Raw genomic sequence first — 20,997 nt, 5'->3', positions numbered from 1 at the left:
TACAGTAAACTTGACTCAGTTGTCCCCCATGCGAGGAGCCGGAGCCCCAGCTGGAACAATTCTCCACCTCCAAGGCATGTTCACCACGCCGCAGGTCACAGCGCTTCGTTTTCTGCCTCTTCTCGTGTACTGCTCCACTTTGGAATTCACTATCCTACTCCACACCTCCAATTAGCACGGTTGGCTACATACGGCGCAAAAGAAGTTCAACATACATAATACACTCCCATCGTCTCTTTTTCCCCAAGATCTTACAAAAACCTTGTAGTGCTGTTCGTCGCTGGCTGCCTGACACGTTTTAAGTAAACGACTGCACCGCTGCACTTACTCTGCCCCCGTGCCAACTCAGACGCGACCTCTCCATGCGGGTCACCAACCGCCGGCGTAGTTACGGGCGTCACTATGGCAACGAGAGCCGGCGGTGGCTGCCGCCCAAGTGGGATTCGTCATTCTGTTTTGTTGGAAAATCCGAAACGCGCGCCACGACTGTGCGCGCGTTCGCAGGCAGAGTCGAGTGAGATCGCGTCTCCAGACGCTGCACCACAGGGAGACACGTGCGCGTCATGCTGCCCGTGGTGCCGACGAAGGCGAGGAGTGTCGCCGTGCGGAATGTGCCCGCCCGTCCCCCGCCGCTCACCCCTTGCCCAAGTTGGGGCTGGCCCCCAGGAGCTTGGCTGGCGTTGGGGAGTAAGAGGAGGGCGGCGTGGCCTTCCTCGGGGTGTTCGCTCCGTTCCCGATGGACGGCCGCGAGGGCAGGGACACGAGGCCCTGCCGGCCCACGGCTGCAGGCCGCATACAAGGACAGACGCACACACGCGCGCTCTTAAGTGTGGGGTGTTTAGCGAGCGCGTATTAAGACTGGAAAGTCCAAACGCGTGGCCGGAACAGAAGTGCAGCTGCCCATCCTGCCTGCCCGTCTCAGGCAAACAAGACTGCACTGGCTGCAATTTTAGGATTATTTTTGTTAATTATATTTTAAAATGTGTGGCCTAGTAATGAATGTGAAGAACTGGAATCATAACAGCAGCATTGTAAAAAATAATACCATTGCTTTACAACAAACAGAAACACCAACACACCTGCAGACAGAAAAACAAAGTCCCCCCAGTCTATAGCCTCATGGATTGTTGAAACTGTTTGCCATAGCCTGTGAAAAGCATAGACAAAGATCCCCTGTATGGCTTTAGCAATGTTGGGGCAAGTCCTGTTTGGAGCACCTATGAAGGCTGCCACGCCACATCATGAAGTGGGTGGCCAGCACCTCTCCTACCCGCTTTGTCTTCCCAGTGCTGATGTTCTAGACAAACTGCACTAACTACTCATTTAAGGCCGAGACCTAGGGGATATCCAGCACCAGTTCACAAATTCGTCACTGGTTATGGCCGTGAGCAGGAATCAAACTTGGGTCACCGGGTTCATTGTGCAGCGTGCTAACCACTACACACTAACACTCCTCACATGTGTAAACACTCACACCCTGAAACACACACACACAAACACATTGCATGGCTAACAATGGTGGAGGAATCTCATTATGGCAGAAAATTAAGCTCAATAAAAGTAATTAAATGCGGGTCTATAATTAGCAGTCCTGCTGGGGAATATTGTTCGCTGCGAGGTGCATGGGGAATGCCATCGCAAGAGGTGAATAGGAATAGGGCGAGACACATACACACATTCACAAAGACCCCCTACAGCTTACATAGACTGTTGGGGCAAATTCTGTTCCCAAGCACCTATTAAGGTGACCATAGCACACGCGGTAGTTGTGGTGAGGCTAAAACCACATCCAGACTGAAGGTCAGTGTGCCAACTGCTACACGACTGCTCCCGCACATCCCCGCTCATGCAGACACAGACACACAGCACCTGCCGCCCCGGTGAGTATAAATATAACCGGAGGAGTTCCGACACAGCAGCAAGTTCCGGCCGTAATCGCCGGTGCCTCGGCTGCCTCTCTGAAATCGCAACATTGCTGCATCCAAGCCCACGCAGACGCTCTCGCCGTGCCGGCTCTAGACCTCGCATCAGCACAACTCCACCGCCAAAGCAGCGCTGCTGAAGTAACAGCTTTACACGACGGTCATCGCTTGGAATGAACGAGCCTCACTTGGGAGGGATTTGAGAGACTTGCCCCATTTGACCGTCGTTTCAAGATTGGTCTCCGCGTGAGTCCGCGTGGCTCAAATCTCCATCATCCTCTGAATTGCATAGTATTATGTCACAAATACCCAAATGAGACTCTTCTCACGTGATTAAACTAAATAAATCTAATACCCAAACCATCCAAGCCTACACTCTATATTTATTTCTCAAGAACACCAGTAACCCACAATCTGATTCTGATTTCCAAGGGTAATTAAATAAACCTGTGGTTAATTAATGACCACACACACAGAAAACACCGTTCCCCTTGTGCTTTGATCGCTGCCACCAAGTCTGCAGGCTGCCTCTGTATGCCTGGCATCAACTCGGGATCTGCAGCCGTGCCGATAGAAGTCAAGGTGACCACAGCTGGAAGTGGGATATTAGTGGAATGCTTTGTCCTAAAAGCAAAGAAAAGTCAGAGACTTGTATTGCCTCACACCTGGAAACTTCCTCTTGGTATTTTGTTATTGTTATTGAGAAGGAAGTATCAGAACAATAACTTTCCATGTATTTCCCAGATGGCCCAGGAGAGTTCTGACTGCGAGAGCACCGAGCCCAGCACCAATTAAATATTAGGTTCGAACCCTGGCAACTGCTGGCGATGAGGCCGGTTTCTTCAGCCTGAATAGTTGAGTTGAGGATGCGAGTCCAGTCAATGATGATTCAAATTAAAGCACCTCCTGTAAATGATGACAAAACCCATCACAACAAGAAAATGCGTTGTTTTCACCGGTCAACAAAGACCGCACCACAATGGGATCACCATATCCACCGTGGCTTTTTCATAATTCCAAGACCAAGAGAGTTCACTTTGATCGCCACGTGTAATGGGCAAGGTGTCTCGGTACATGCCGGCACACCATACTATTCAGACCAGTTCCTACGATGTTTCTGCAAAATGTAGCTTTTTTCATCCTATGCCAAGATGGCAAAATTGGAACATCGCTGAGATAAGATGAAAAAAATAAGGAACAAATGTATTATTTTAATACAGAGCACCCTTACTGAACCCTCAAGGAAAGTGAAATAGAAACTGTATACAACACAAGGCCAATGGATTCGTCAAGAGGCCATGTATTAAAAACATGTTTACACGGGAATAATTCAGCAAGTCACTTAGTGATAGTGAGTGGCTCGCAAGCAAAAGGTTGAGAGTAGGAAAATAAAAAATGTTGCCGTTAGAAGAACGCAGCACACAGAATCAGCAGCCAAACAGCGCCCCCAAGAAAAATAGTCTACAGTAGAGAAAATAAACACCTCTTCTGCCACCACGGAGGGTTTGAGCAACTGGGGATTTACTTTCACAAGGCCGACAACTTCCACAATTACCACACGGCATTAATTGAGAGCGGTTGAATGCAGTCAGTGTCTTCCCAATTATTCAACCACCCACCAATGCCCTCGCATGGAGCCTCCCGTCCTTGCGTCTCCCAGCAAACGAAGCCAAGCGCCCCCACTCCCCCCACGCCATCCCTTGGGGCTGAGAAAGACGCTGGATTGTTCATTCGATCGTTCGTGTCCTGCTCCGACTTGTGCTTTGCCCGAACTTCGGGGTCAATGGCAGAGTCGCAACCTTTGCTCGCCCACTCAAAGTCAAAGCGATTGCTGCTCAAACGAATGCCGAGGCAGTGATCATCTTCTGTTTACAGCCCTGAACCAGCGGTGGACATGCTGCTTTTCTAAAGTGGGGGCGAGTCTATCCATAGGACAACCACTGTTGACTTCCGTGCAGAGTGGTACTCAATTTATCGATCCCAGAGAGATTGATGGGGCCGAGTGAATTCCCAACCAGGATTTGAACTTGAGACCCTCCGATCACGAGCCGCTCGCTCCACCGCAGAGGCCCCTGGCCGGGTTGGTCGCTCAGTGCAGTTCTGCGCACGGTGGCGGCAGCAGCAGCGTGCGCCTGGCGACGGGGCATGTACGCGCAATGAGCGAGCGATGCAGGCGATGCTTGCTTGCATTGCCACGTTTGCAGAGATTGTAGAGCATTTTAAAGTTTGAACCGAAAATAGCATTTGTTTTTAAATCAAATGCCACGGCTGGATTTTGCCCGACGTCCCTTGACTATGAGGGTGATGGCAACTGTGGAAGGACACCGCGATAAAAAAACTAAATAAATCTGCCCAGGTCTCAATTGGCCATACCTTCATTACGAATATCTTAAGCAACACATTCAGCTCCAACTGAAAAAAGCAGTGGGTGTAAAAATGGTTGATGATCCCACAAAACTCTGCTCAATCGGTCCCTTGTTTTTGCATCGTGCTCTTTTTCCACCTCGTGAGCGATGGGGAGTGGTGACGGGTGGGGGGTGGACAGTGGGTGGCATTACAGGGCGATGGGAGAACAAACCGGAGCACAGTTCTTGCTTGTAATTGCTAAAAACAAGCCTCGCTCAATTCCTGCAGACACGCACGCGCGTACGCACACAACCCATCATCGTCGCGACAACCGTGCAGCTGCCAGCAGCCCTGCAATGTCGCGCTTATGCCGCTGCCGACGGAAGAGCCTCCACAAAGACCAACCTCTCGAGTGGTATTTGGTCTACCCTTCCACATCGATCCGACATGCTGCTCGGGTGGTCGAGCTATCCGTACAGTCTGGCCCGAGTGCAGCTACGGCACTTAAATTCTATGACGGTTTAAATAATAACAACCCAAGATGGGGTATTGAGAGTGCAGCCGGCCTGTGCCATGAACAGCATTGCTCCCTCGACACTCGCCGCTCCAACAGCCAGGCAGGGCTTCTTGCCAACGGGCCGGTCAACCTCCGCCCATTCTTCTCTGCTGCCCCAAACTCCATTTCCCCAACGATCTGTGCTATTGATGTCCTGCCCTTGTTCAAATCCAGGATGAAGACCCGCCTGGTTATGATGGACCAATAGTGATGGTGGCGAGGCAGGTGGCGGAAAGAGGTATTGGCGAGGATGGTAACGAGTCATGGCGATGGAGGCAAGGAAGCCAATGGTGGTGGCGATACCTTTGGTGGGCCCCCTGCGGGCGAGCAGGCCGGGCGGCGAGGCCGTGCCGTCAGGCGCGGGGTGCAGCCGCCGGATGACGTCGGCGAGCGCGGCTTTCAGGATGTGGATCTCGTCCTCCTGCATGGCGACGCGCTGCTCCAGGGCGGAGAGCCGCTCCACCAGCTCGCCGCCACCGCCGTCCCCACCGGCCAAGACCTCCGACGGGCCCACGTCATCTGGGAAACAACCACACGCGTGGCAACGTGAGTTCATCCAGCAGTGCATACATCATAGCTGGTGATCATTAGTGGAATAAACATCCCCCCCACGCCCCCCAACTGTCAATATACAAAGGTAAAGGTGCAGCCCTGAAATTCCTTGCTCACGCCATCCCTGGCAGAAGGGCTTCTGCTGGAACAACCTGGAGATGGTATCTGGGCTAGTCTTCCGCATTGAGCCGACACATCGGAAGAGACTGCCAACGTTCTTGCTCCGACTGCGCTTCATTTAACAACAGCACCCGCGTGTCCACACAGGAGACGCCATCGCCGACTCCAACGGACACGAAATCCCCTCGACGTCGTCTCCGTGCTGGAACCCGCACCGGAGCATTGCTCACCGCCGCAGCGACACACGGCGCCGCTGTGGGCGTCAACAAACCTCGGCGAGGTTCTCCCTTGCTCGACAAGCGGCAGAGGATTGTACGTGGCTATTGTCATCAGATAGTCGTCCTAACTGCCTAATTTTGGTGTCCGTGAGGCACAAGTAAACGGGAATTGTTATCTGTTACTGTCACATTTGGAGCATTTGCCATGAGATGCATGATGTTGAGGCTGCGAACGGGATACCGTCGTCATTCTACGCCATTTGTCAATCCCCTTGTGGGTAAGGCTGATCCACACTATTGGGAATTAAGTTGTCCGACTAGCTATAATTCGCCAGGCTGGCCACTGTGGGTTGATTGACGGGGGCAGGGGACCAAGGACTGGTTCAGATATCTCTCGCCACCGATGTTGACCTCAGTAGGGAATCATCAACCGTGATGTTCGTCAACATCATCATTGTTCCGCTTGTTACCCCAGGGAAGATGCACGGAGTCTCAGGACTCTTTCTGAAGGGGGTCCCCTCCCCTGCCAGGTTGGGGGAGATGGTTTCCAAATATAAATCCCAGTTGAGTAATTTGCATGTAATTATGGAGCATTGGGATGTTTGGACAAAACCAGTGGAAATCCAGAAGAAATCCATGCTGAACAGGAGAATATACAAACTCCACTAACTCACGCTCTACAGAACACGAGCAGAACATACCGAGCAGAGTGTACAAACTCCACACAAATAGGCGCAAGCCACAAGACCGACCACTGCATCACCCAAACACGACCTTGGACTGCAATACAAAGCAAGACATGACAACTTACAAAGGCATCCAACATCACACACTGTGGGAATAAAAAGATGTAACCATCTTCTCTATAAACACTCGACATGCAGGCCCAGACTCTTGTAACATCCACAGAGCTTAGCTACGCAATGAAGCATTCAACGTTTCCATCACAATCACAACCCAAGTGCAAGTAGAAAACTGAATTTACAACGTAGCGACACCACATTGCCCATCCAGAGCAGCAGAGTGCCCCACCCCTCCCTGCGCCGGCTCCGTTCATCTGCACTGATTGCAGGGACTCGGTGCGTTTCGGCTGACCAGGCAAAACGGCGGTGGGGCTTTGTGATGAGCCGATGTTGATGGCGGGGGCGGCGAGGTGGGGTCCTGTGCGTGTGTGTCGGATGGCGCGTGGCCTTGCCCCGGCTGTGGGAGAGCGGCTCCCACGCGTGGCGCGGTGGCATGCGCGGAGTTCTCAGGGACACGCGTACCCAGCACGCATACGTACCCAGCATGCAGGCACACAGCATGCGCACGCACACACACGTATCCAACATGCGTAAAAAAGACAAAGATTCCCTCGTATAGCCTGAACAGACTGTTGGGGCAAGTGCTGTTAGCGAGCACCTATGAAGGCCGACACGACACATGAGAGGGTGAGTGATCAACACCACGCCTGGCTGCCTTTGGTCTCCCTAGTGGTGATGTTTACACACTGCACCAGGTACTCGATTGAGTCTGAGTCGACCTAGGGGAGGCCCAAGACCGGTTCAGATAATCGTTACTGGTGTTGGCCGTGAGTGGGCATCAAACTCGGGTAGCCAGGTTTGCAGCGCTAACTGCTACATGACCGCTCCCCACCAACACGCACCCAACACACACACAGGTATCCAGCACGCACCCAACACACACACGTATCCAGCACGCACACACACACACACACGTATCCAGCACGCACCCACACACACACGTATCCAGCACGCACCCACACACACACGTATCCAGCACGCACCCACACACACACACGTATCCAGCACGCACCCACACACACAGGTATCCAGCACGCACCCAACACACACACGTATCCAGCACGCACACACACACACACGTATCCAGCACACACCCAACAACAACCGCCATTCGCCACTAAGTGGCGGTGACGTCACCACGACGCTTGTGCCAGGCCAAGTGCACCTTGAGGCCACATGAAGTGTCGAACGCCCGCTGGCAGGAGGTCACGGGGCAGACCCAGCAGGTGCCACGACCGAGATGACTGGCTGATGCACCACCTGTGCCCCCTACTGTACCAACTTGCTGTGCTTTAGCCACCCGGCACTCCGCTCGTTGTTGTGAGCGTCGCTCCTCCGCCCTCCATTGTTGTTGGAGGGTGACTGCCTCCAACTGCCCAGTATCGTCCTTCATGAGCCTCCTCCACAGAGGCCGATCTTGACACCGCTGGTACCAGTCATCGGCAAGTCCACTCAGCTCCACGTCCTCCTGTACCACATCACTCCATCTCTTCTCTAGCCCATGCCGCGCCCATTTAGCCTCCTCTATCCGGCCGAACAAAAGCTGTTTGGGCATGCGGTGGCTGGGCATGCGGGCTACATGACCCAGCCAACACAGCCTTGCCTGCTGGAGGAGCTCCTCATACATTCCATCCTGGTTAAAACCAGGATGGATCGTAGACAGGCCAGTCTAAATGTGTCTAACCAGCGAAGATGTTCCATTAGGGGGGTCCACGTTTCGCAAGTGTAGCGAAGGGAGGGCATGAGTGTGGCCAAGAAGACCCGAAGTTCACGTGGAGCGGCAGACCAGGTAGCTTCCACACAGCATTACACAAACTATGAAAAGATAATGCTGCTCGACTCATTCGGAGTGTTGTTGTCAAACCGGAGACGGTCATGAGCACACTCCCCATGTATGGGAAACTCTCCACAACTGCCCTATCACCAATTGGGAGATGTGGAGGTGGAGTATCTGATGGTACAAAATACCCAGGCAGGTGCTTAATTTTGGTGGGGCTGATGGTAAGGCCCCACCTCTTAGTGGCACGCTCCAGGTTCAGCAGCAGCGCCTCCAACTCCTCCTCTGATTGAGCAGAAATTACCAGATCATCGGGATGCATAACATGGTTGACCAATAGAGAACCATCCATAATCAACGTTTTTGGGTTTAGATCGCGTTATTTATAAATGTGTCGTAACCCTCCACCACCCGACACGCCAATCAGTAAAAATGTGTCACGTTGACAAAAGACAAATAGTTCACTGCTTTAGCCCACCGGTGTGTTGAAGCCACAACATTTACAATTTGAGTACGACGTTTCGCTGGTAATTGCATCCAGCATCATCGGGCAATTCGCCATAATGGTGAGGCTCTGCTGTGTCTCCCGTTCTTATATAGAGCAGCAGCAGGGTGACGTCATCATTAACTCATTAACTCATCAGGTGCAAAGATTCAAGGGGGGAGTGATTGTAATTATATACTAGATTAGTAATCAGGCTATTGTTACGATGCGAGTTGTAGATTAGTAATCATTTGGAATGTGTTTTATTGTGATTATGCTACATTAGTAATCAGTTAGTGTTTGTTTCCCTTATAAGGAATTGTAATGTATCTTATTTAATAATACGCTTCCAGGTCGCACTAAGCCTGTAGCTGTCTGAGCGATTAAAGTTATTTCTGTTTCTCTCAATTTCAATCGATTCTCTAATTAGTCTTTGCCAGTAGTAACTAGTTTTACACAACACTTCCACGTTGTCAAAATCAATTGAGTGTCCCTGTTGGCATGCATGTTCTGCCACTGCCGACAGTTGTGTTTGTGATAGTTTAATATTTCTCTGGTGTTCTTTTAGTCTTACACTAACGTTACGCCCTGTCTGTCCAATATAGCATCTGCCACATACACAATTAATCCGATATACACCCTCTGTTGATAATTTAGGTAATTCGTCTTTAGTGCACGTTACTAGTTGTTGAATTTTGTGTACTGTACCAAATCTTACTGTAATGTTTTGCTTTTGCAAAACACGGGCTAATTTGTCAGTTACTCCTGAGATAAATGGTATTTTTATTGTTTTAATAATCTGATCGCTTTCAGCAGTGTTGCTTTGCGATCGTGATTTGGCTTTTAGTGCTCTGTTAATTTGAGCATTATTGTAGCCATTCTGTCTTAGTGCTTCTTTAACATGTTTAATCTCTCTCACTAGACTTTCACCATCTGACACTGCTTTAGCCCGATGTATGAGCGTCTTGATAAGAGAGGATTTCTGAGCTGGGTGATGGTGCGAATCTGCATTCAGATAGGGCTACGACACATTTATAAATAACGCGATCTAAACCCAAAAACGTTGATTATGAATAACATTGGTCGCGAAAGCCTACGTGTTAAAGAGAACCATCCCTTGACCGCACCCTTTCCTGAAACCATATTGGGGCTTCTGCAAGCCTCTGCTCAGCATGCCTGGCAAGGCAATGTTGAATAATCCTTGGCAGGACCTTTCCTGGCACACTGAGGAGTGAGATGCCCCTGTAGCTGTTAGTCTGTGTGGTCCTCTTTCTTAAAGAGGGGGACCACCAGGGCATCCTTCCAATCCTGTGGAATCTGTCCAGTGGTCCAGACTGCTATTATGATATCATCTAGGAAAATCTGTGCACAAACGTCACCCTCCCTCAACATTTCGCTTGGGAGATCATCTCTGCCTGGTGCCTTTCCTGGTCTCAGATTCTGGATCGTGATCAGTACTTCCTCAACAGATGGCACCTCAACCAGCCACTCACAGGAGGTGACTACTTCTTCTAATATTTGAGGCATGGCAGCCTCAGCAAGTTCATCTCCACTTTGTCCCATGCTGTTTTCCAGGTACCCAGCACACACACACATACATATCCAGCACGCACCCAGAACACACACACACATATCCAGCACGCACCCAGCACGCACGCACCCAGCACAACAACAACAACCGCCATTCGCCACTAAGTGGCGGTGACGTCACCATGACGCTTGTGCCAGGCCATGTGCACCTTGAGGCCACGTGAAGTGTCGAACGCCCGCTGGCAGGATGTCACGGGGCAGACCCAGGTGCCACGGGTCGACTGACACACGTATCCAGCACGCACCCAGCACACACACACACACGCACCCAGTATACACATGCACACACATACCCACAAGGATCCCCGTATTGGTATTATATAACAAATTTGGGGCAAGTGCTGTCAAACAGCACCTAGTAAGGCCGACATGACGCACAAGGAGGCAGTTTGACCAACATCACATCCGACCGCCTTTACCTTCCCAGTGCTGATATTTGCACACCGTACAAGGTATTCAATTAAGGCCGAGTCGACATCAGGGAGGTCCAGGACCATTTCAGATATTAGCGATTAATTTTTGCCATGGCCAGGAATTAAACTCAGGGGAACAAGTTTTGTTGCGCAGTGTACTAAACAGGGTGCCATCGATCCACCCACCCACACAAACACTAAGTTCCCCATATCGCCTTTATCTGACTGTTGGGGCAATGCTGTTAGAGGACCTATGGGTGGACAGCACCACACCCGGCCACCTTTGTCTCCCCAATGGTGCCGTTGACACACCAGGTAACCATGTAAGGCTGAGCTACACGCGCACACACACACGCAGATTTATAGTCCCAAATGTACCCGTGTTGACCTGTGCCCCTTTCCCAACAGAGAACTCATTACGACCGCACACTGTCACCGCCACCTTACATCATCGTTAAGAGGCTGTCCAGAAAAGGGAGCCATCACTTAATGAGTCCTCTGATGCAATCCCTCGTTAAAATCAGCCACGAGCCAAGGAGCGCTCCCGCGCTCAATCCCGCGTTCCGCTCCGGGCGGGTGGTGCAGCCAGCACCACACCCAGTAGTCGTCTTTGTCTCTGTAACAATGAACTTTCCAACCACGGCCCCAGGTACATTCCTTCGTGGCCGAGTTAACCTGTGGTGGAGGCTTCCGCCCCGTGGGCTGTATGGCTGAGGGATGCGGAACTCTGTTGCAGATGCTACAATTCGTTTTCACAGCTGAAAAGCACCAAATGCTGTACTACTTTCGATCGCATATCTATCGAGTTGAGCGAAAAACAAGCCAGATAATTGACGTTATAACTTTTTTCATTCACTCATTCATTTAACAGCACTTTTGGAGTCGTGCAGTTTTTTTTATTTATAAATACGCAATAGGTGTGTGGGGTGATCCAGAGGCTTCAGATAGGAATGGGCAATAATGGCTGGGCGCAGTCGGAATTGAACCCGACAATGGATAAAATAAGGAGACCACGTCTCCTTCACACATACCGTCTCACCACACAAACACCAAAGTATTCCTCACACAACCCATCAGTACACGCACGGCCTTCTGGGATTGAGGAATTTCAGCATAATGTGAAGTGTTGATCACTGCCACATGTACATGCACCTGTACCGGACTGGACAAATCTCTTGTGTAGCGTTACCATGTGGAATGTGCCATTATCAAGCACCCATAGAGACGCAGGGGGTGCTCCTGAGGTTCCTGGGGGGCCTGGGCTCGAGGCCTGTGTTAGAGTGCCACGTAAGGACCCCCTTTAATTCTTTACAGACAAATAAACTGGTTTGTTGGGGGGCCCTCTTTTCTGCGAGGCTAAATTGCCACTTTTGCTCCCCGCAAGCATTATAGGGTATAACTGTGGCCAAGCAGACCCAAAGCTTCGTATGGAGTGACAGGCCAGGTAGCTTCCACACAGCAACATCACGCAGCTGATGAAAAGATAATGCTGTTCGACTAGATTTGAGCAAGACATCAGCTGCCAAACCAGAGCTGGCCATGAGCACACTGCCCAGGTACAAAAACTTCTCCACTCTCTCCACAACTGCCCTATCACTCATGGGGAGTTGCGGGGGTTGAGTATTTGATAGAAATAAGTACCCAGGCAGGTGCTTTGTTTTGATGGGGCTGATATTAAAAGCCTCACCTCTTCGTGGCACGCTCCAGGTGGCATCCACTGGTGCACAATCACACACATGCAAACGCATGCAATCGTGCGTGCACACACTCACCCACTCGCACATATGCAAATAGGCAGACACATGCACAAATAAAGCCACAAACGCACACACACGTGTACACATGCCCAAGACAAATACAAAGATCTCCCCTTGCCCCAACAGACACACTTGTTGGAGCAAGTGCGCTTAACAGACACCTATGAAGGCCTGCACGATGAATGAGGGGGCGGTGCAGTTAGAACCAAACTCAGCCACCTTTGTCTCCCCAGTGCTGATGTTTTTGTTGGGAACTGCTGCACCAGGTATTAATTTAAATAATGGGTTGACCTAGGGGAGGTCTGTGTGTGGATTTTGACCAGGACAGGTGGCAACCCTGGTGTGCAGAGGCTTGCAGTCCGGGTTTGACCAGGATGGCCTGGGAATTGGATCGCTGCTTGGGTGACAGGAATTGATTTGTACTGAGATCTGGTATGAGCCTCGTTGAACCCTATTGGCATACACGAGTTTTCATGAACATAGGCTGGCTGGGTTTGGCCTTCAGTGGGAAGCTCTAGTGGGAACCGTGGCGACCCTACTTGCAAATCCACACAACCGAACGGGGCACGCAGCAAAGAACGCAGACTCGTTGCGGCATCATTTGTTGGCCCCTTCTGTTCCACAAAAATCCTAATTACTGAAATCCTAATCTCCGTATCGGTTGCCTGGCCAGACACCTCGCCACATCGGCATTGTAAGCACACGGCTCACAGCTAGTCATCCAGTGCGGCAGCAGTGCCGCCAGATCAGTTGGACCCCAATGCGCAGCAATTTCCATGGTTTGCTAATTAAATTGACACAGTGTGAATAATCCTGGGCCCTGCAGCCACCTAACAAACAGGCACCTGCCCCAATTGCATAATACCCTTAACAACGTTCCACGAGCCCTCTTTGTAAGGCCAACAATGCAGCCTCCGCCGCTCGCAATCAGAAAGCTGCGGGCTCAAATTCTGGTTGACGGTTGACTCAGCCCATCATCCCTCAGGCATTGATAAAATAAGTACCACTGTGGAGAAAGTTGAGAGTGGTTGCCCCCACAATAGGAACATTGAATTTTTCACCGAGTTTTAAATCAGGTGCACTAAAGTTAATTTAAATTGGTCCTTCATTTCACACAGAAATGCTTCAGATGAATCTCAAGATTCCTTTTCAGGAGCGTTCTGCTTGGAAGGTTAGGCCAAGTCATTAATGGGTATTTTGCCCATCCACATGAGGGGATGCCACTCAAGCAGATATTATAATTACAGCCCTTTGTAAACCCAATGATTGGGGACGGGGGAGGGTGGGTCCCTGAATCAGAGCACGAGCACATGGCAGTAAAACTCACGGCGCGGGTGCAAGGCTCGAGGTAAAGCCGCAACACCGAGCGGTGCCGCCCCACGGCCTTTGGCCACCGCAGCCACGCAATAACGTCAACGAGTTCTGTGTCTGTGGTCCTGATTATGCCGCATCGTGCACGATTATAAACGAAAGCAAGCAGGCGCACGTGTACATGCATGCAAGCGCGTTCCTGTTTTAAATGCTTCCCTTCATTTATGCTTGAAAATGTTGAGTTATATCGATGGCCATTTACGTTGACCAGTCGAATGAACACAGGACAGTGCTCGCAAAAACCGTCGGTCTATTGGTAGAAATTTTTAATTCATAATTATACGCACAGAACACCACTGGTTTTGTATTAAGTTGTTCGACCCAATCAGCTCATCGTCCATTTACTAACCCGGATGATGATGAAACCGTCAACCCTGGCCAGGAATTGAATGACCATGAATTCGGACCCAGTGGCTCGACAGACTCTTCGGGAAAGCGCTGTTAGCAAGAAGCACCTGTGAAGGCCGACACGACACAAGAAGGAGGGGGGGGGTGGTGTGGCCAGGACCATAGCCAGCCACCTGTATCGCCCCAGCATTGATCAGGCCGAATCAACCTAGGGGAGGCCAGGACCGATTCAGACAGTCCATCCACATAAAGACACATGCACACACACACACACACATTCTTTCACATAAATACATGCGCATGCGCACACGCGCGCACGTACGTGCGTTTACGCAAATCTGTGCGTTTACGCAAATAACAGTGCGGGGGATCCACCTGCATACCTGCATGCACACACACCGACACGAGAGGGCAAAGGTCGTGGGCGTTATCGGCGTGGCCGGCGTCCGCACAGCAATCAACGAGCGGTAAAGGTGGCCATGGCAGGGGCGAGGTCTGGCTCGGCGACCACGGTGGGAGCACACGTCCGGCGTCTACGCGGCCCGAGCCGGGCCCCCCCTAGGTCCCAGCACGAGCTCACCGGGCCCCCCCCAGGTCCCAGCACGAGCTCACCGGGCCCCCCCCAGGTCCCAGCACGAGCTCACCGGGAGTGCAGAAGTGAAGCAGGGCCGAGGTGTCGTAGCGGTCGGCAAAGCTGATCCAGCCATCCTCCATCGCTCCCCGCGCGCCCCACCGATACCTCCACCTCGTTCCTCCTCCGCTCCCAAATGCCGCGCTCTCCTCTAACGCGATTTGGTATCCGCACGAGCCTTTAGAAATTGCGCCAGCGGTTTCTGTGCCCCCCTGGTTCTCCGTCGGGCGTGGTCACTCGCTCTCCTTGTGTCCCTCTCAGGCAGTGTCCCTGTCACACGCCGCGTCCCTCTCGCACGCCGTCTCTTCCTTCACAGCCCCTCTCTCTCTCTCTCGATCTCCTGCTCCTTCTCACCACCCTCCCTCCCCGTCTCTCGCTCTCTCCCTCCCTCCCTTTCTCTCGCTCACAACATAACCATGGCAACGTGTTCTAATTGTCACGTGAGCGCCGTCGCTTGGGTAACCGCTTCAAGGCAGTGTTGCACGGCCCGGGTGCGTGAGCATGCACGCACACACACTAGCATGCATATGCCCACTCACATGCACACACACACACACTCTACCATGTGAACATGCTAACACACGCACACCCGCTCTCTCGCACGCACGCACATGGACGGCTTGTATACTCGTATGCACACAAACACGCACCCCCGTGCATATGCGTTTACACACGAATGCACCGCTACAGTTTGTGCAAACGCAGGCACTCGTGCAAACATTGCAAATGCATGGCCGCATGGTTAAGGTCACAGCAAATACAAATACAAAAAGCCCAGCATAGCCTTAACAGACTGTGGGGCAAGTGCTGCGAGCGAGCATCTATAAAGGCCAGTACGGTACACGAGGGGGTGGCTGGCAACAACCATGCCAGACCGCCTTTGTCCCCCCAGTGGCAATGTTTACACACCACATCACGAACTTATTTGAGACCGAGTCGAGCGAGGTGAGGCCCAGGACCGGTCGACACGCGCGCGCACACACACACATACCAGGACTGCACACATATGTAGTTTTACACATATTAAACACAACCACAAAATGTATGCATGCATGTGAACACAAGCACACAATCACAAAGGCCGGCACGTCGCATAAGGGCACGGTGTGGCCAGTTTGCACCCCTCTCGGCTGCCTTTGTCTCCCCAGCGTTGATGCACACGCACATCGCACGAGGTACTCGTGTCGACAACAGCGAAATAAAGAGGTGGTTGGGGTGGAGTTCGTGGCCGCAGTACATAAACGCAGCCTCCTCCACGGCACCACCTCCACATCCCAACCGCCGAGTGGCGTGCCGGCTCCCTCCCCCACCGCCTTGTGACCTCATCTGCCCTGGCCTCTGGGACGGTCACTTCCCCTCCAATTTCCGTGCCCCCCACGATTAAAACGCAATCGCGCTGCCCGGCCGCGGCCGTCATCATCATTCGGTGTTGTTTTGTAGCAGTTGTCTCAAGCGTTGGGATGCGTAAAGCGCGTGACCGGAAACCATGAGAGTAAAAACAGTAAAAGCACGGTTACGTGTTTGCCGCACGAATGTCTCACAATAAACACAAAGCGTTTCCCTGTTGAACCGAGAAACGCGAGGGCACTGCCACGGTGCAAATGCTAATCAAGCTGGACTTTATGCGCAGAGGTGGCCGGATTGATTTGATCCCATCTCCAGGAACCGCGGCAGTTGAAACAACGATGGTCATTTCAAATCAATGCATTCAATTCCACTGGAATCGGAAAGCAGTCACTGGTCGTCAGAATTGGTCATCAATTCTGAAGACGGTTTACGGTTTTACTACTTGGCATAGTCGTAGACATGCACAAGGACTCCTGAGTTCAGGAACGAGCCAATGGCCAAGTCTCGGTTTAAGGCCAAGGACGGTCAGGACAAGAAGCCGTTGTGACATGAACACAGTTGCTGGCCCAAAGGCCCAGCATGTCACATGGCCAGCAACAAACAGCACAACGACAGCTGTAATGGGTAGAAGCGTCTCTTGAATAGAGAGCTTGGACAGAGCCGATGAGAGGGAATTCCAGAGGGGAGCAGTGCGAGGGAAGAAGTGACGTTTGTGAGCGCCTATTAAGGCTGGCAAGGCAAGAGGGTGATGTCGTGAGCACTTGGCCACACCCCCTTTGTCTCTCAGGTTCTGACGTTCACACGTCGCACCAGCTACTTGTTGAAGGCTGCGTCGAGCGAGGTCATGGCAGGTTCAGATACCAATTGCCACTGGTGAATTAATGTTTGCACAGTCATCAATTGAACACAGACTGCCGGGCTTTGTGGCGCAGTGCACAAACGATTCATACATACAGGCACACTAGTATTCGACAGAAGTCAAAGTTTATTTTGCTTTACCAGGTGAGGATTCAAGAGACTAGGATGAAGTATCATTCGTAGGTGACCTGCATTACCAAAATGACAAAAGCAATAACGTAAAATAAAGTCTGCAATTAAGCAAATAAAAATCTGTGCAAAAACAACCACACCGACATAATCTATGTTAAATAGAACAAACGTTCTGAAATGAAAGTTGGCTCGGACAAATCACTTGTGAAATACAGAGTCAATTAAATTATAGAAACATTAAACTGGATTGAGATCGTTATTGACCGAGCAGCGTGTAGAGACCAGGGCGCCCGTCCAACACAAACAGACACGGCACGCACACGTGGAGCCGCGACACTCACGCACACACGTGGAGCCGCGACACTCACGCACACACGTGGAGCCACGACACTGCACACACACGTGGAGCCGCGACACTCGCGCACACACGTGGAGCCGCGACACTGCACACACACGTGGAGCCACGACACTGCACACACACGTGGAACCACGACACTCGCGCACACACGTGGAGCCACGACACTGCACACACACGTGGAGCCACGACACTGCACACACACGTGGAGCCACGACATTGCACACACACGTGGAGCCACGACACTGCACACACACGTGGAGCCACGACACTCGCGCACACACGTGGAGCCACGACACTGCACACACACGTGGAGCCACGACACTGCACACACACGTGGAGCCACGACACTGCACACACACGTGGAGCCACGACACTGCACACACACGTGAAGCCACGACACTGGCGCAGGCACGTGGAGCCACGACACTCGCGCACACACGTGGAGCCGAGACACTCGCGCACACACGTGGAGCCGAGACACTCGCGCACACACGTGGAGCCGAGACACTCGCGCACACACGTGGAGCCGAGACACTGCACACACACGTGGAGCCACGACACTCGCGCACGCACGTGGAGCCACGACACTCGCACACACACGTGGAGCCGCGACACTCGCGCACACACGTGGAGCCGAGACACTCGCGCACACACGTGGAGCCACGACACTCGCGCACACACGTGGAGCCGAGACACTGCACACACACGTGGAGCCAAGACACTGCACACACACGTGGAGCCGCGACACTGCACACACACGTGGAGCCGAGACACTGCACACACACGTGGAGCCGCGACACTGCACACACACGTGGAGCCGCGACACTGCACACACACGTGGAGCCGCGACACTCGCGCACACACGTGGAGCCGAGACACTCGCGCACACACGTGGAGCCACAACACTCGCACACACACGTGGAGCCGAGACACTGCACACACACGTGGAGCCACGACACTGCACACACACGTGGAGCCGCGACACTGCACACACACGTGGAGCCGCGACACTCGCGCACACACGTGGAGCCACGACACTCGCGCACACACGTGGAGCCGAGACACTGCACACACACGTGGAGCCGAGACACTGCACACACACGTGGAGCCGCGACACTGCACACACACGTGGAGCCACGACACTCACGCACACACGTGGAGCCACGGCACTGCACACACACGTGGAGCCGCGACACTCGCGCACACACGTGGAGCCACGACACTCGCGCACACACGTGGAGCTGAGACACTGCACACACACGTGGAGCCGCGACACTCACGCACACACGTGGAGCCGAGACACTCGCGCACACACAATGTGCCCTCCCTCACGAACAACACCTGCTCTCCGCTCGACCCAGACGTGTGTAATGCGCGCACACGATGCCACGCACGGCTACTCTCTCTGCGAACCCAGACTCATTGGCACTCCGCTCCGTCTGCACAAACCCCCCCTTCCAAAAAGCCAAAAACAAATCGGGATTAGCAGAAGACCGTTGATAAATCCTCCTGGCACCTCCTTCCCAGGCCCTCCCTGCAATCCAACTCCTCTTGGGACAAACCAGCGATGCACCAAACGGCTTGGAGTTCACCCAATGCCGAGTCCCCATTTCGCTTCTGCTTAACACATAATGGCCGCAGGACAGAAACAAGAATTCATGATGTCTCCAAGCGGTTTTAAGGGTTTCCAAGCCAAACTTAGATCACATGTGGGATTATTTTGTTACTAATTAAACATGGCTCCCATTTATAAATAAAAGCATTTTTCAAAGGACCGGCAGACACGGAGACACACAGACAGACACGCAAGCAGAGAGAGACAACAAAGAGACACACAAAGACAAACAGAGAGAAACTATGTTGTGTGTCTGTGTTGTCTCGCTCTGCTTGCGTGTCTGTCTGTGTGTCTCCGTGTCTGTGTTTTGTCTCTCTCTCAAATTTAGCAATCTTTGGAAGAACGTAATCAACCAGGTGAGGTGCCGACTGTTGTGTTGGCCGACTCTCTGTTGTATTATATTGCATTTCTAAGTTCACTAGGTTTGTTTTCTACCTGATGACGGTTGCTTGTGTTGTGACCGAAACGTCGTATTATATCATTTAATTTATTTTCTTTCTACGTGACTTTACCGAAAGAACCAAAGAGTATGAAAACTATTAATTGGTTGACCTGCACTGAGGATCTTCAGCAGAAGTCTAACTCGTTGAGGAAATGCCTTTGAGCGACGTTGGGAATCTGGCCATCAACCTTTTGCTGACTACCATACTGATCGTTTCACCGCCCTCACAGTGTTCAGCCACCACACGGCAGGTCACACCACACTCACTCACCACACTGGAAGTAACCTCACTTTTTTCAACGGTTTTACTTAACTTGATTCCTCTGTTTGTCTGGTCAAATCTTGTAATCAAAATTTTGTCCACTTCCCGTTGTCCAATCAATTCCACATTTTGCACACGCACTCGGATCCTGTGACAATGCATGCCTGTATCAAAATCAAGTAATCAATTAATTATCTACTTTAAAGCAATTTACATTTTGTATGGACGCCTTATTATTTATATATATATATTGGTGTAGGTCAAAAACGCCGCGGTCCCTAAACTGTGGAATTGGCTCGCACAAAAAGCAGGCGCCGCGTGTCTCAGGCGCCATTGACGTACTTCTCGACCGCGAGTTAAACGAAGTTGTTAATAAAACCGTTGATTTAAAAAAACGAGTTTATTTGGATTTAACTGCAGGGCGGCGGTGTTCCCATGAGTGAGTGGCGCGCACCTCTGTCCACGATGTCGCGGATGCAGGTGAACGTGACGCTCCGGCGAGGCGTCGAACCCGAGTCCGTCGCCGAATGAGCAAACATGCCGAGCGACGCTTCCGGCCTCTCCCTCCTCCTCCCCCAAGCTCCCAGCCGACGTGCGGTAATCAAATGACGCTTTATGACGGAACAAAAGCGAACGCTACTGAAGCGAGAAACAGACAAAGGTTGTGTATGCCCGGGAGTTCAACGTTATAGAGGTGGCAACGGCAGCAGTCGAGGCTGTACGCGCATGGCCAAGGAGGTTCAGGAAGGGCGCGCGTGCTAAAACGAGGCTGTATAAGCTCCTTAGCCCAGTAATCTCAGCCTAAGCACAATTAGCTGCGAGGAAGCTTGTTGGGCGTCGTGGGTTCTGGCCGACGAGACTTCGCTCCATAAGCCCACGTGGCCGCCGTGGAATTGAAACCCACACTTGGAATGCATTTCAGAATTCAGCCCTGAACTTGCACAGGATTCCATCTGGACGAGTACGAGACCGAGAACCTGCAACGACTCAACAATTAAAAGGAGATTATTGCGCTCAAGAATTAAGGAAAGCAACCTTGACCGCGAGGTTGTCCAAGCTTGTGGGCATTGCTCCATGAAGTGTTAAACCAAGAGG

General features: G+C 52.0%; 1 protein-coding gene across 3 annotated transcripts in view; it reads right to left on the bottom strand.

Moving 5' to 3' along the window:
* Positions 1–20,997, bottom strand: part of LOC144933689 (echinoderm microtubule-associated protein-like 2) — a 69,561-nt gene that overhangs the window by 20,017 nt on the left and 28,547 nt on the right. For 2 of the 3 annotated variants that reach the window (XM_078858761.1, XM_078858764.1), the window contains exons 1-3: positions 14,902–15,251; positions 5,128–5,343; positions 638–782 (exon numbers count right to left, since the gene is read on the bottom strand). In XM_078858761.1, the coding sequence (XP_078714887.1) occupies positions 638–782; positions 5,128–5,343; positions 14,902–14,971 (431 nt within the window). In that variant the 5' untranslated portion in view covers positions 14,972–15,251. Of the gene's footprint in view, positions 1–637; positions 783–5,127; positions 5,344–14,901; positions 15,252–20,997 lie in introns of those variants that run through there. The other variant, XM_078858765.1, reaches the window with a different exon arrangement.

Source organism: Lampetra fluviatilis, chromosome 7 (assembly GCF_964198595.1).
Source record: "Lampetra fluviatilis chromosome 7, kcLamFluv1.1, whole genome shotgun sequence".
Classification (NCBI taxonomy): Eukaryota; Metazoa; Chordata; class Hyperoartia; order Petromyzontiformes; family Petromyzontidae; genus Lampetra; species Lampetra fluviatilis.
The sequence above is the reverse complement of the archived record's forward strand: the minus strand, read 5'-3'. Positions and strand labels throughout refer to the sequence as shown.